Here is a 12,492-nt window from a genome sequence, read left to right as displayed (position 1 = left end):
GTGGGGAAACTGAGGCCCTGCCTGCAACAGGATAGAATGGATCTGGCCACCGTCAGTTGGTGACTTGGCCTCTGTCCTCTGAGAAAGCATAGAGAAGTATGCCCTGGGGCCTCCGGCCCTCCAAGAGACCCTGGGACCTCTACCCCTGCACACATTCCCAGCCCTGCCACAGTGTCCTGGAGAGGGCAGAGGGCGCCAGCCTGACGAGCTACCACCAAAGGCATGAGAGTGGGGACAGAAACCTCCCACCCCAGCTCCCTAGGGCCTTGCTGGGGCTCAACATGAACAGAGCATCCACCATGGACAAGGTCCAGCATCCCTTCAGCCCTGCTTGGTCCTCATTGCAACTCCTGCACAGCTCTGAGGGGCGCGGGTCCACCGTGGGGTGTACAAGGCAAGCCACGTCCCAGCGATGGCCCTCCCCTGGCCCGCTCCTCCCCGGAAATGGATTCCCAGAATGGAGTAGGGGTGCAGAAGGGAGACCTCAGGGTGCTCGTGTGCACTGGGACGCTGCAGATGGGCTCACCGCTCCCCTCCTGCCCTGACCAATCCCCCAGGGTCCCTGCCCACTGTGCCCTCCAGGGGCAGCCACAGCTGGGTGAGTCTGTCCGTAAGAAAGGACTCGGAGGCAGGGTACAAACAACTGTGTATTCCCTGGTTACAAAGCGGGGCTGTGGCGGTCACCAGCGAGCCCGGCAGGTCAACAGACCAGCAGGGCCTCGTCGTCACTGGCCTCCAACATCGGGGAGCAGGGTGGTGGGGGGCTCCTGCAGACCCCCAGTGGTTCTGGTGAGTGGGGGCCTCGGGTGCTGCTGGCAGTGGGGGACTGGGTGTGGGGGTCCTGGGCCGAGCACGGCTCCCATGATGTGTCCACAGGGGTTGGTCTGTCCACCAGAGTGTCCCTGCCGGCCTTCGTGTCCTTGTCCACAGGCCTGCACTCCGGGTCTTGTGGGCCTGAGGGTGGGGGCGGTGCCAAAGGTCCCACCTCTACAACATGGTTGGGGGCACTAGAGGGTCCGTCCCCGGCTGCCCTGGGGCTCCCTGTGTCTGTCAGGGGTGCGGAGGGATCCGGGGCAGCCCCTGGTGCGGGCTGGAGGAGCCCATCTCCCAGCACCGTTTGTGAAGTGCGCCCCGCAGTCAGCAGCGGAATCTGGCCTCGAGGAGCCCGAGGCCTGTGGAAGAGCCGGTTCCAGAGGCGGCCCAGGCGGCGGCGGGAGGGCCCCCTGCGGGAGGTGTGCCGGCGCATCTGCCGCCGCATGGCTGTGCGAAGACTCTGCAGCACCGAGGCCTGCGGGGCAGGGCGGAGGCTTAAGGGGCGGCCAGGATGCGCAGGCGCAGAAGCCAACACACCTTCAAGGAACCTGTATCCTCCACCTGGCACCCCCAAACCTGGCCACAGCCCCCCAGGTCATACAGCCCAGGCCTCTCCTTCTCCTCCTTCAGCCTCTGAATGGCCCAGCCTGCATGCTGTCCCCACCCCGACCCCCAGACCGGTGGCCTCTCTGTCTCCTGTCTTGTCTGTGGTCTGGCCCAAGGCCCAGTGGGTCTCACCTGGGATGCACTGTAGACAGGAAAGTCCTCCACGGGCGGAATGAGGCCCTGGGCAATGAGCTGACCGTAGGAGGGGGGAGCCTCCCGCCGCACAAACTCCGCCTCTAGGCGCGTCATCTGGGTCTCAAAGGCCCTAAAAGCAGGGGACAGAGGGCAGCATGGCGGGGCTGGCTGGGACCTGCCCTGTTACAGGACGCAGGGACCCGCCTCCATCTAGAATTGCAAGACACCCGGTCCCTGGTGTGGACAGATGGCTCGTGAGCCAGAGCCACCGAGCAGTGCGGACAAAGCTGAGGCTCTGCGTGGCGTGCCGCCCACCTGTACTCCTGTGTGCGGAGCGAGTACAGCTTGAAGGCGCAGCCCAGGGCGATGACCAGCAGCAGGCCACACACCAGGCTGCCGATGAGTGCCGCGGTGATGACCTTGCGGGGCACCGCCGCCAGGCAGCCGTGCTCGTCGCTGCCATCTTGGCAGTCCTCCTGGCCATCGCAGCGCCACGTCTCAAAGATGCACAGGTTGGTGCCACAGTGGAAGGTACCCGGTTGACACGAGAAACAGTTCTTCTCATCAGCGCCGTCCGGGCAGCTCTTCTGGTTGTTGCAGCGGTCGGCAGGTGCGTAGCACAGGCCGCTGCCACCCTCGCAGGGGTACTGGTCGGGCGGGCAGGCGGGGCAGCCCTGCTCGTCTCGGCCACTGGCACAGTGCCACCAACCGTCGCAGCGCTGGGGCTCTGAGAAGCAGCCCTGGTCTCCTGAGTCAGCCCCGTCGCCTTCGCCGCTGCTCCCGCATGGCTGCTCCCAGGGTAGGCAGTAGCCCTTCACCTGGTAGGTGGCGTTGAAGCCGTGGCCGGCGCTGCGGGCACGGGCGTGGTAGGCCACGGTGAGGCGGCCCTGGGCGGCCTCCAGGCTCACTGGCCGGTGGTTGCTGCGGTAGGACAGCGTCTGCAGAAGCCGGTCCCCGCGCTCGCCCAGGCCTTCGTACACCTGCACGTAGTCGTCGTAGCCCAGTCGTAGCTCCAGCTGCAGCAGCACGCGCCGTGGGTCCTGCGTATCCACCAACCACGTGCAGTGAAGGTCCGAGGGCCCGCGGGCTGCACCAAACAGGTCCGGGGAGGCGAACGAGCCGTAGAAGCTGCCCAGCCGCCGGCCACACGCCAGGTCGGGACAGCCGGCCTCGTCGGAGCCGTCGCCGCAGTCCTGTGTGCCGTCGCAGCGTCGCTCCACCGGCAGGCAGCGCGTGGAGCGCGCCCCGCTGCACGGGAAGGTGCCCCCAGGGCACAGGCTGCCTGGAGGTTCAGAGGCAGGCGCGGAGCAGTTGCCCTCGTCGGAGCCGTCCCCGCACTCGTCCACGGTGTTGCACTGCCACGGGCCGGGCAGGCACTTGCCGTTGTCACAGCGGAACTCGTCTGCCTGGCAGGTCGCCTGGCCCAGCTTCCCTGTGGGGCAAAGGGGTGGCAGGAGACCGTCAGTGGAGAGCAGAGCCTCCCTCCAGCACAGAGCCCTGGGGCCAAGAGCCGGCAGGAGTTCCCCATCCCAGTTGAGCCTCTGTGGGGCACAGGCAGAGGCATGACGGAGGAGAAGGGCCTCTCCCTGTCCGTGGCTATCTGAGGGTGGGCTCAGGTCCTATACCTGATGTTGGGGAGAGTCCTGCCCCCGACTCAAGCCTGTGAAGTGGAGCCAGTGACCTCAGGAGACTCATAAGCATCGGGGAGGGGGCTGGCAGCATGACCAGTGCCACCACCTTCCCAAGATGGACAGGCCGGTCAGGGGGACCCCACAGGAAGCCAGAAGCCCACCACAGGCTCCTTGAGTCCTCCGTGGGTGTCCCCACCCTACCCTGCGGCCACCATCACCTCGGATGTAGGAGAGACGGAAGCCCTGGGCCTGGCCGGAGCTGGAGGCATCTGAGTGGAAGAAGATCCAGACGTGGTCGCGGGCAGAGATGAAGGCAGGCGGGATGGCGGATCCGCAGAGGCGGAAGGCCTCCTGGCGGGGCGGAGCTGCGGGGCCCAGCAGGAGCCAGTCCAGTGAGCACTGGTGGGACTCCTCCACATCAAAGTTCCGGAAGCTGTGGGGCCGAGAGGACCACAGGCATGGCTAGGCAGGAAGGGCCCCATAGCCAGGGAGGACCCAACAGAGTGGTCAGGTCCGCCCCCTCCACTGCACCTGATGTCTCCACTCCCAGCCACTCTGCCCCCACCCAGAGGTCCTAGTGCAGCTCCCTGAAGAACCACAATATCCGTGAACATCATTTTGGGTTGCACTGCACACACACATCTCTCCCCAAACTTCCAAAGCCTCCTCCCATTTTTCACTGTTCAGCCCAAAGCCACAGTGGAGGGGGGAGTCGGACCCCCAGACACTCTCCCCTGAAGGGCAGCGGCCCAAGTGCCCAGATCCCTCCCACTGTGTCTGCTGGGACAGGCCAGGCATAGCTCTGAGGGTGAGCTGGGTGACAGCTTGTCACCTGGGGTCTAGCCCTGAACCCCCTGGCTCAGAGCCATAGGGAAACTGAGGCACCAAGCCTAGAAAGATCCCACAGGTCCCTGTGCCTTGGGGCTATGGAGGAACAAGGAGGTTGGACCTTCTGGGTTTTGGCACTTAGGAGAATTATGGCAGACAGAACCCATGGTGCTTCCTGGCCACATGTCCCTGTGACCCCTCCAGGCCAAGGGTCCCAGACCCTCAGTGTCACTACCGGCCGCCTCACCCTGTGTCCCTCTGCAAGTTGAGCACCCAGCCTCCTGCCCAGCTAACTCTCCCACCAAGACTGCCCTGAAGCCCAGTGAGGAAACCCTTTGCTGGGCTCAGTGCCAGCCTACCCTCAAGCCACCCCTGCAGGACGGACAGGACACCTCTGCCACCTCAGAGACAGCTAGACCATGCCCTCAGTTCCCCACGTGGTTCCTAGTGCTGCACTGCCAGCCCTCCCTCCCACCAATCCCCACGTCCCCTGAAACAGGGCAGGGCACCCAACTACAGAGGTCCACAGAGACAGGAGCTGGGCACACTTGCTGCTCTCATGGGCTCACACATGCACACACATGCTTACAGTTCACATGTGGTCACACGTCCTGTAGCACACCTGCACACACGTGCTCACACGTGCCCTGTATGCCTGCTTGGAGACGGACTTGTGCGTGTTCACAAGCACGGACATGTGTTCACACAGGTGCACACGCTCCACACCCACTCAGGCACACAGTCCCGCATACACTCAGTGGCCTAGCTCCTGCAGGCCCACGTTGATCCCCTGGGTCCCCTCACCTAATGGTGATCATGTCCCCACGGTCGCCCTGGATATACCAGCTGCAGTTGGTGCCCGGTGGGTAGTTGAGGGGCCAAGCAGGGCTATAGATGACACCACGCCGCTCCGTGTGCTGCTCCAGCTTCCCGCTGCAGGCAGCTGTCGGGGGAGAAGTGCCAGCCCCGTCTTCAGGCAACAAGCTTGAGCACCTCACCATTGAGCACAGGCCTCCCCCAGGGTGGGCTCTAGTCCAGTCAGGGGCAACCACGCCGAGAGCAAGGCCACAAGGCAAGATTTCTCAAAAGTGGTGTGTTTGGGAGGTCAAGGGAGACCGCCCTGGACTCAGGGAGGCTGTAGCCCCAGCCCTACTCAGTGTGATAAAATAGGCCTGAAGGAAGGGGGCGATGACCAGACAGGCTGGAAACACAACTGGGTCTGACCATACCTGGTATAGAAATTGGGCTTTATGCTGAGTATGTGTGTAAGTGGGAAGCCACAGCAAGTAGGTGTCAAACCAGAGGAGGAAACTGAAGCTCAGAGAGGGCAAGTGACTTGCCCAGGGCCACAGAGTGAGGGGTAAGGTCAGGAGTCACCCTGGTCCTCTGACGGGCTCAGCCTCTCTCGGCCCTAAGCAGCAAGCATTTGTAGTGTGTCTGCCGCAGGCCGAATCAGGCGTGGGCACCAAGCATCACAGCAGCCAGCTGAAGGGAGGACCCGCCCAAACCCAGCCCCACAGGCCTCACTTTAACCAATTCCTTACCCGTGCCCTCTGCTCCCAGCCAGCCCCAGCCAGCCTGAGGACTCCAAACCAGCCAAGGCAGCAGGGTGGGCCTGCCTTGCCCTGCCACACTCTGTGCCCTGGGTCCCTGTACTTGGCTGCACCCCCTCCTGCAGCTCTCTCCCCTCCTCCACACTGGTTCATCTGATCCTCGCAATGATGTGTGATGAAGGCAGGGTCCATTTTACAGATGGAGAAACCAAGGTCCAGGAAGGTAAGTAATGACTTTATACCTAAGCGCAATGATACCACTTCCTCCCTCTGCAACTCCAGCACCTGCCACTGTGCGCTGGGAGAAGCCCTCTCTCTGGTTCTCAGCAAGACCCTCAGAGACCCTACATGGTGCAGCTGCGGAAAGGAGGAAAGCCCTCTGGCAGCCTCCCATGCTCCTAGGACAAGGGTACAATTCACTGCAGTAGCCCTGCCCCCTCCCTGTCCACCCCTCTGCCTCACACCTCCCTCAACCCCTCGTCACCCAGCCCTGTGCCTCCTGTGGTCCTCAGTGCGGGGAGACTTTGCTTCTGCAGGTCTCTAGATGCTCTCCCTCCCTCTCTCCTCCCGTTCACTCCTGCTCAACTTCCTCTCTCAGCTCTGAGGCCCCTTCCCAGGGAAGCCTTCCTCAACTGCCCCCAGCATAGTCCCAGCGTGCAGGCTCCTCCCTGCCCTCCCCAGCCTCAGCCTCAGCAGCAAGTTGCCTTTTGTTCCTGGGATTACCAGACAAAAGTAATAGGAAGGCAGGGGTGCACTGGCTCTGGCACGATGCTGTGTCCCAGGGTCCTGCACAGGCCACCCATGGTGACAGATGGGTGTTAATCAGTGTGGGTCACTGAGTGAATTGGCCCAGTCACCCATTAACCCAGGTATGAGCTGTGAGCCAAAACCCCTTCCCACAGAGTCCTGCCATGAACATGAAGGTCCCTGTGGTCTGACACAGCGATGAACGGAGAGTTGGTAACCCCAACCCCACCAACTAAGTTCACATCTGAAGGCTCACAAGAGCACCAAAGGGCAGGCACAGAAATACCCTAAATACCCTAAATATCCTAAAGCAAAGCTGGCCACCATCAGGTCACCATCAGACTCTCAACAGTCCTGGATCAGCGAGGTACAAGCCAGTGTCTGAGAGCCTGGCACCTGATTCTCACACCTGAACCTGACTTCTCACCCAGAAATGGGGGCCAGGCACTCTGTCCCCAGCCCAGGAGAGTCTGGACCAAGCTAAGAGGGCAGAATGCAGCACGAATGTGCGAGTGCCCCTGTGACGCTGAGGCCACCAGCCATGTGGACCTCACAGACCCCCTAGTTACCCACCTGGTAAACCCCGGAGATGTGGCGTTATGAAATCCATTGGGAGTTTTTTCTTCCCAGACGGTGCTGAGCAAGGCCTTCCAAGTGGAGGGCCCAGTGAGGCTGGGCACATCCTCTCCCAACACTGAGTCTCCAAAGCACAGGTTTAAACCAAAACCAGCAGGGTGAGACGGCTCACGCCTATCCCAGCACTCTGGGAGACCGCAGGCAAGTGAATCACTTGAGCTCAGGAGTCAAGACCAGCCTGAGCAAGAGTGAGACTCTGTCTCTACTAAAAACAGAAAACCTAGCTGGGCATTGTGACGGGCCCCTGTAGTCCCAGCTACTCAGGAGACTGAGGCAGGAGGATCACTTGAGCCCAGGAATTTGAGGTTGCTGTGAGCTATGACTCCAAGGTACACTACCCAGGGTGATGGAATAAGACTCTGTCTCAAAAACACAAACAAAAACAAAAAAGTATCAGGCCTCCAGGTCAGAAGACCTCAAGTCAGGAAGGGTGGGAACCAGCCCCTGTTTACCTGTACCCTCAGCCCAAGGACAGCCAGTTGTAGAGTAGGGCCCCATCTGTCTTGACAAGGAAACAGACAAAACCTGCCTGTCCTGAAGGCATCCACAGAGGCCAGACCTCTCACCCACACCAGCCAGGGGAAAGCCAGGCCCTCACACCAGGCGTCACCTGCCATCCTCCTCTCTCTGGCCTGCCTCAGCCAGAACACCTCTTCCTCCTAGACCTACATCTGGCCATTTGTTCAGGCACTGGGAGGCCTGTCTCTCCAGATCACCAACCATGCCACGAGCAGATGACTGGAAAGCTGCCAGCCAACTCTGCCTCTCAACAAAGCCCTAGTAACACATCCCCTCAAACAGCCTCACCCCTGAGGGCACCCCAGGAATTCCCCAATCGGGGCCACAGTGGCATTGGCACTCACTTAATTCTTTTCTCTTCCTCAAGGGGGCTGGAATACCGTAGTTTGTGAAGCTATCAGGCTGACCCCACACAGAGGGGTGTGGGCAGGAGGGAGACTGGAGACCACCCAGGAGCTCTGGGCAGAAGCTCTTAACTAGACGCTGCTTGGCGGTGGGCCTCAGACAGCTGCCCCCAGCACTCTTTGGGAGGTGGGCCTCAGTCCTGGCCAGTACACCACTCCAGGCAGTGGCAGGGGAGGACCTCTTGTCTCCTATACCAGGACACATTGTCAGACTGTTCTGCCCTGGGCCTCAGCATGTCCATCTGTAAAATGGAGTCAGTGGGTGTTACTTATCTCCCAGGGACAGCCGGGAAACTTGTGGAAAGAAGCAGTTTCTAGGCAGACATTCAGGTGGCAGGGGGTTGGGGTTGCCAATGGAGGAGAGTCTCCAGGAATACCCAGGGTGGCAGTGAGGCCGATAACGGGCTGTATGAGGGTGGAAAGGCAGTGAGGAGAGGTGAGCTGTGAGTTTAGGGGGACACTGATGCGTAGAGAGGGGCTTGGGGGGCAGTCAGAGAGGCCCATCTGAGCTTTAACTGGAGACACCTGCTTCCACTCTGGCAGAAGACCTCCGCCCTCAGGGCCAGGGCAGCAGCTCGAATGGGCAAGGAATGACTGGGCACTTTTAGGCCAGTGTCCTTTCCTCCCAAATACTCCTGAGAGGACAGAGCAAGGCCTAGTGTAGCACAATTTACAGATCTGATTTCCAGCAGTGATCAATAAATACTCCAGACAGCCTGCCTGGTGTAACCCGACGACAGGGAGCCTGGAGTCCACCCCAGACATGCCAGAGAAGTTGCCAGGTGACCAGAGGGCACATGAAGACCCTACCTGGGCTCACCCACTGGGGCCATAGAGGCCTGTGGCAGAGCCTAAAGGCCAGGGGAGAGGGGGGAGCCAGAGGTAGATCTTTTGGCCAGTCAGTCCCTAACAATGAGCATGGACAGAGCCTGAGGGGCCAAACCCCGTGACGTCCCTGGGCAGCCCAGCTGGGCTAGCAATAGCATCTGAGCCCAGTGAGGGCTGAGGAGGGCAGGGGACAGTTCCTGACCCAGGCTCCCCTGAAAATGCAGTCATGGTGCCATGGTGGGAGGGGGCACCCCAGCAGCCTGAAGCTGGTCAGTGTCAGGGCCAGACTCCAAGAGAGCTCCGGTGATCACCCACTATGGCCACACCAGCCGTTCGCAGCTCCCAACACCAAGGGCACCACACTGACAGCAGCAGCCCCTGACATAGGCAGTGTGAACCCTGCTGGGGCCTGAGGTCCTGACCGCTAAAAACAACCAACTGAATGGTGTCTTTCCCTCCCTACTGCTGCAAGTGGCCCTTGTCCCTGGAGCTTCACTTTTCTAAACCTGGGTACAGATAGGTTCAGAGCCACAGGGTACAGGCAGAGACCATTGAGGTGATATGCCCACCAGCCTGAGGCTCATGTTTGTAAGTAACCCCCATGAGGTGACCCCCATGGCCACCTTCCCCACTCTATGCCACGGCCACAGCTGGGCCAGTCTGTCCTTTTCTGGAAATTGGGATGGGAGACGGGGTCATCCACTCTAGGGGCTGAGGTGCCAGGCTGAGCAAGGCAGAGCCCTGGGCCAGCCTGCTCAGCAGAGGTGGCCAGGCTGCAGGGCACGGGACTCAGTGTAAAGAAGACCCAGGGGGAGAGAGAGGCAGAGCCTTGGAGAGGGGCCAGCAGGAACGGCTGCTGTCCACCCTGGGTCTGGGGATCCCAGTGACCATAGCCAGCAGGGGTCTCTCTCTGCCATCATTGGGTCCTCACACCTGAGTGAACCCCCAAAGGTTTTTGCAGCAAGCTGTGCCCTGGGCAGACCTAAAAGCCCCAGGTACTTCCTGCCCCTCCTACAGCACAACAGGCAACCGATGAGGCAGAGGGCCCGCCCACTGGCTACCCCTTGACCTTGTGCTCAGTTCGGTGCCTTTTTAGGGTTGGTTGGAGATGAGGATATTTTAGCTGAATGATAAGAGAGATGGCGAGATTTAGCAATTATAGAACAGGCTCCCTGACATCAAGGGACATAAGGGTCTGAGCTGACTCCCCAACCCCCAGCAGCCCCCTGCCCCCTGTTCTTGACAGTCCTCACTGTGCTCAAGGACAGCAGTGGATGGACAGACCAGCAGGAGGAGGGGGTTGGAGGGGTCTTCTAACCGCATCCTCCTAGTTTCCATCCGTACTGATGACCAAAATGTTTACCTCTTTCCTGCAGGTTGGCCGGACTGGAACTCACCTGCAGACCAGCTGATCCAAAGCTGTGCTAAGCAAGGGTCCTCCTTCTTAACTAAGGGTCCCACATCAAATCAATATTTCCCCTGCCCTAGAGCATCCCAGACCAGGCACCAGGCAATTAGAGAATTAGACACCACCCCCAGGACCCAAACCTACCAGAGTTAGACAAGCCAGTCCCAAGCTGTTTATTCTGCCTTGGCTCTCGTGCCCGGTAGGAACCCTAATAAAGGCCCTGGCCTATGCCTTCCATGTGCTCCTGCTTCTGTCTGATCAAGCCTAGTAATTTGCCTGTGGCCCTGTGTAACAGACAGGGCACATCCCCTCCTCTCAAGAAAAGCAAGAGCCTTCCCTGTGTCATCAGTCATACCTCTACAAATTAAATCCTGGGGATCACTTTGAAACAAATGGGCATCTCATGGTACTTCCTGGCCCTCAGGGAACTCCACAGCCAAACAGAAAGCACAGTGTGTCAATTGTACGGGATCTGTGGCAGGTTGCCAGTGGTATGATGCCACCACATGCCAGATACCATGCTGAGCATCTCATTTCATTGACTAAACAAACTCTAACAGCCAGGCTTTCAGGTAGAGCCCACTTTGCACCCATTTTACAGATGAGGAAACTGAGGTTCACAGAAGTTGAAGCTTGCCCAAGACTAAACTGCTCCTTTGCAGTGCAGAAAAGATGCTCATCAGGGTGCAGCCAGCACCCCGAAGGCCTGTCCTCAGAGGTCACTAACCCAGAGGAAGGCCTCCGAGGAAGAGAGGAAGGGGAGAAGCAGCCTACTTACCTAAGGCAGGAACAGCACTGCTGAGCCTCCCCGTGAGAAAGATGTTCACTGTGGGAGACACAAAGGGGTCAGTGGAGGCAGTAGCTGTTGGGGTCCTGGGCCCCAGGTCCCTGCCATGGGCCAGCAGCAGCCTTGTTTGGACACAGGACATCATGGCTGAACTCAAGGCCAGTTCCCTTCATCCGGCAGGGCAAGGCCACAGCACTGCCCAGAGGTTCTGCCCGCCAACAAGCCAGCCAGCAGCAGGGAGGGGAAGCAGTTCTGATTATCCCCCTTTACAGGGACACCAGCTAGTGGGGTGACAGTACCCTGCTCTTCACTGAGAAGGGAGGTAAAGAACTCCCAGTGCCCCTCACATGCCCGCCTCTGGGGATTTGCCCTTAGCTTTCACCTACTGCTTCGCCCTGGGGTTAAGGGCCTGGGAGGAGGATGCGGGCAGAACCAGAGGGCCACTCCAACATCCCCGGTCCAGGATGCACCCTGTCTCCCCACCAAGGGTGCATCTCTGGAGGGGTCAGCCCCCACCTGGCAAGGAAGCAGGGGCAGTTGTCCCTACTCAGAACACCACAGCTCTGCTGGACAGAGCCATGCTGAGTCTTTAGAACAGGGCCTGTCCCCAGTCATGCTCACCAGGAATGCCTATCACCTATCAGCTCAGAGCCCAGATCCCATAACCCCCTCCAGTTTGGGGGGTGGGCGCCCTGGGGAAGCTCCCCTCATTTAGACAGACCAGCTCACACAGCTGGGGTGTGGGCCTTCCCCTGACTCAGATGCACAGGGAGGCTCAGGTGAGAGTAGCTTTTTTACTTGGGCATTTCAGCGACTTCAGCAAACCCGTCAGGCTACAGAGCCCTCACTGGTGACATCACAGAGTGTCCCCTAATGACCCCCAGCTCTTGGAATGGCCTCCCTCCTCCATCATGGTAAATAAAGGCGCCATGTGGGTTGAGGATTTAACTCCTTCCTCCCCCTCTCCCCAGCAAGGGCCCTGGAGAGGTGGACAAGATAACTCTCCTCAGGGCAGAAGCGCCTCCCGCCTGGATGCCAGGCCTGGACAGCCCTTCCTAAACACACCACCCTGGGATGCCCAGGCTGCCCACTGGGGCCGAGAGGACACAAAGGGAAAACAGGAGTCATTCTCAAAGCTGCCTCCTCCCAGGCGACCTCCCCCTGCCGGGCATCCCGAGTCCCCATCTGCCGCTAACACCAGCCCCCACCCCAGCTCCTGGCAGGAAACAGTTTCTTCTTCAAGGGACAGCCCGCCTGGCCTTTGTCCACAGCTCCCGAGGCCACTCGCCGCCAGGCTTAGCGCGGGCAGGCCGGGTGAAAGCTGCAGCCTGCCAACCTCAGACGCCCGCGAGAACGGCCATCCGAGTACCGTGCACCCCGGGCTCGGGGACTGGAGCCACCCTCCCGGGCCTACGAGCTCAGCATCGGCAGGGAGCGTGGCCTCCGCGCGGAAGCGATCGCAGCGCCGGGCTCCGGGAAGCCCTGGCCGCAGAGCGGACAGGGAGGGCGGGCCTCGGGTCGGGCCAGGGCGCGGTGCGGAGCCGCTGGCTGGGGACCCCGCCCGGCCCCGGCGGCCCACTCACCCAAGCAGACGACG

The 12,492-nt window shown here is 60.6% G+C and overlaps 1 protein-coding gene across 3 annotated transcripts; it reads right to left on the bottom strand.

The window, feature by feature from the left end:
- Positions 1 to 628: 628 nt before the first annotated feature.
- LRP3 (LDL receptor related protein 3) lies at positions 629 to 10,928 on the bottom strand. Of its 3 annotated transcripts, XM_003798432.2 has the most exons (6): positions 10,887 to 10,928; positions 4,818 to 4,956; positions 3,404 to 3,618; positions 1,870 to 2,986; positions 1,552 to 1,684; positions 629 to 1,288 (listed from the first exon to the last, which is right to left on the bottom strand). In XM_003798432.2, exons 2-6 carry the CDS (start codon positions 4,829 to 4,831, stop codon positions 701 to 703), a joined length of 2,067 nt encoding a protein of 688 aa, XP_003798480.1. In that variant the 5' UTR covers positions 4,832 to 4,956; positions 10,887 to 10,928; the 3' UTR covers positions 629 to 700. The 3 variants fall into 3 exon arrangements, with proteins under 3 accessions (XP_003798480.1, XP_012665994.1, XP_023374142.1); XM_012810540.1 differs by lacking the exon at positions 10,887 to 10,928 and having other exon boundaries at positions 4,818 to 5,108; XM_023518374.1 differs by lacking the exon at positions 10,887 to 10,928 and having other exon boundaries at positions 4,857 to 5,108.
- Between the last annotated feature and the right edge of the window lie 1,564 nt (positions 10,929 to 12,492).

Source organism: Otolemur garnettii, unplaced genomic scaffold (assembly GCF_000181295.1).
Source record: "Otolemur garnettii isolate 467f Iridium unplaced genomic scaffold, OtoGar3 scaffold00135, whole genome shotgun sequence".
Lineage (NCBI taxonomy): Eukaryota > Metazoa > Chordata > Mammalia > Primates > Galagidae > Otolemur > Otolemur garnettii.
This window is presented reverse-complemented; position numbering and strand designations above follow the sequence as displayed.

What these genes read in the sequence shown, in the direction of transcription:
- LRP3 (XM_012810540.1), bottom strand. Translation starts at nt 5,014, where the DNA reads ATGGTGAGGTGCTCAAGCTTGTTGCCTGAAGACGGGGCTGGCACTTCT. An exon ending in CTCCGCACACAGGAGTACAG is followed by an intron (nt 1,685 to 1,869) that starts GTGGGCGGCACG and finishes CCCTGCTTTTAG; the next exon opens with GGCCTTTGAGACCCAGATGA. An exon ending in CTGTCTACAGTGCATCCCAG is followed by an intron (nt 1,289 to 1,551) that starts GTGAGACCCACT and finishes CCTGCCCCGCAG; the next exon opens with GCCTCGGTGCTGCAGAGTCT.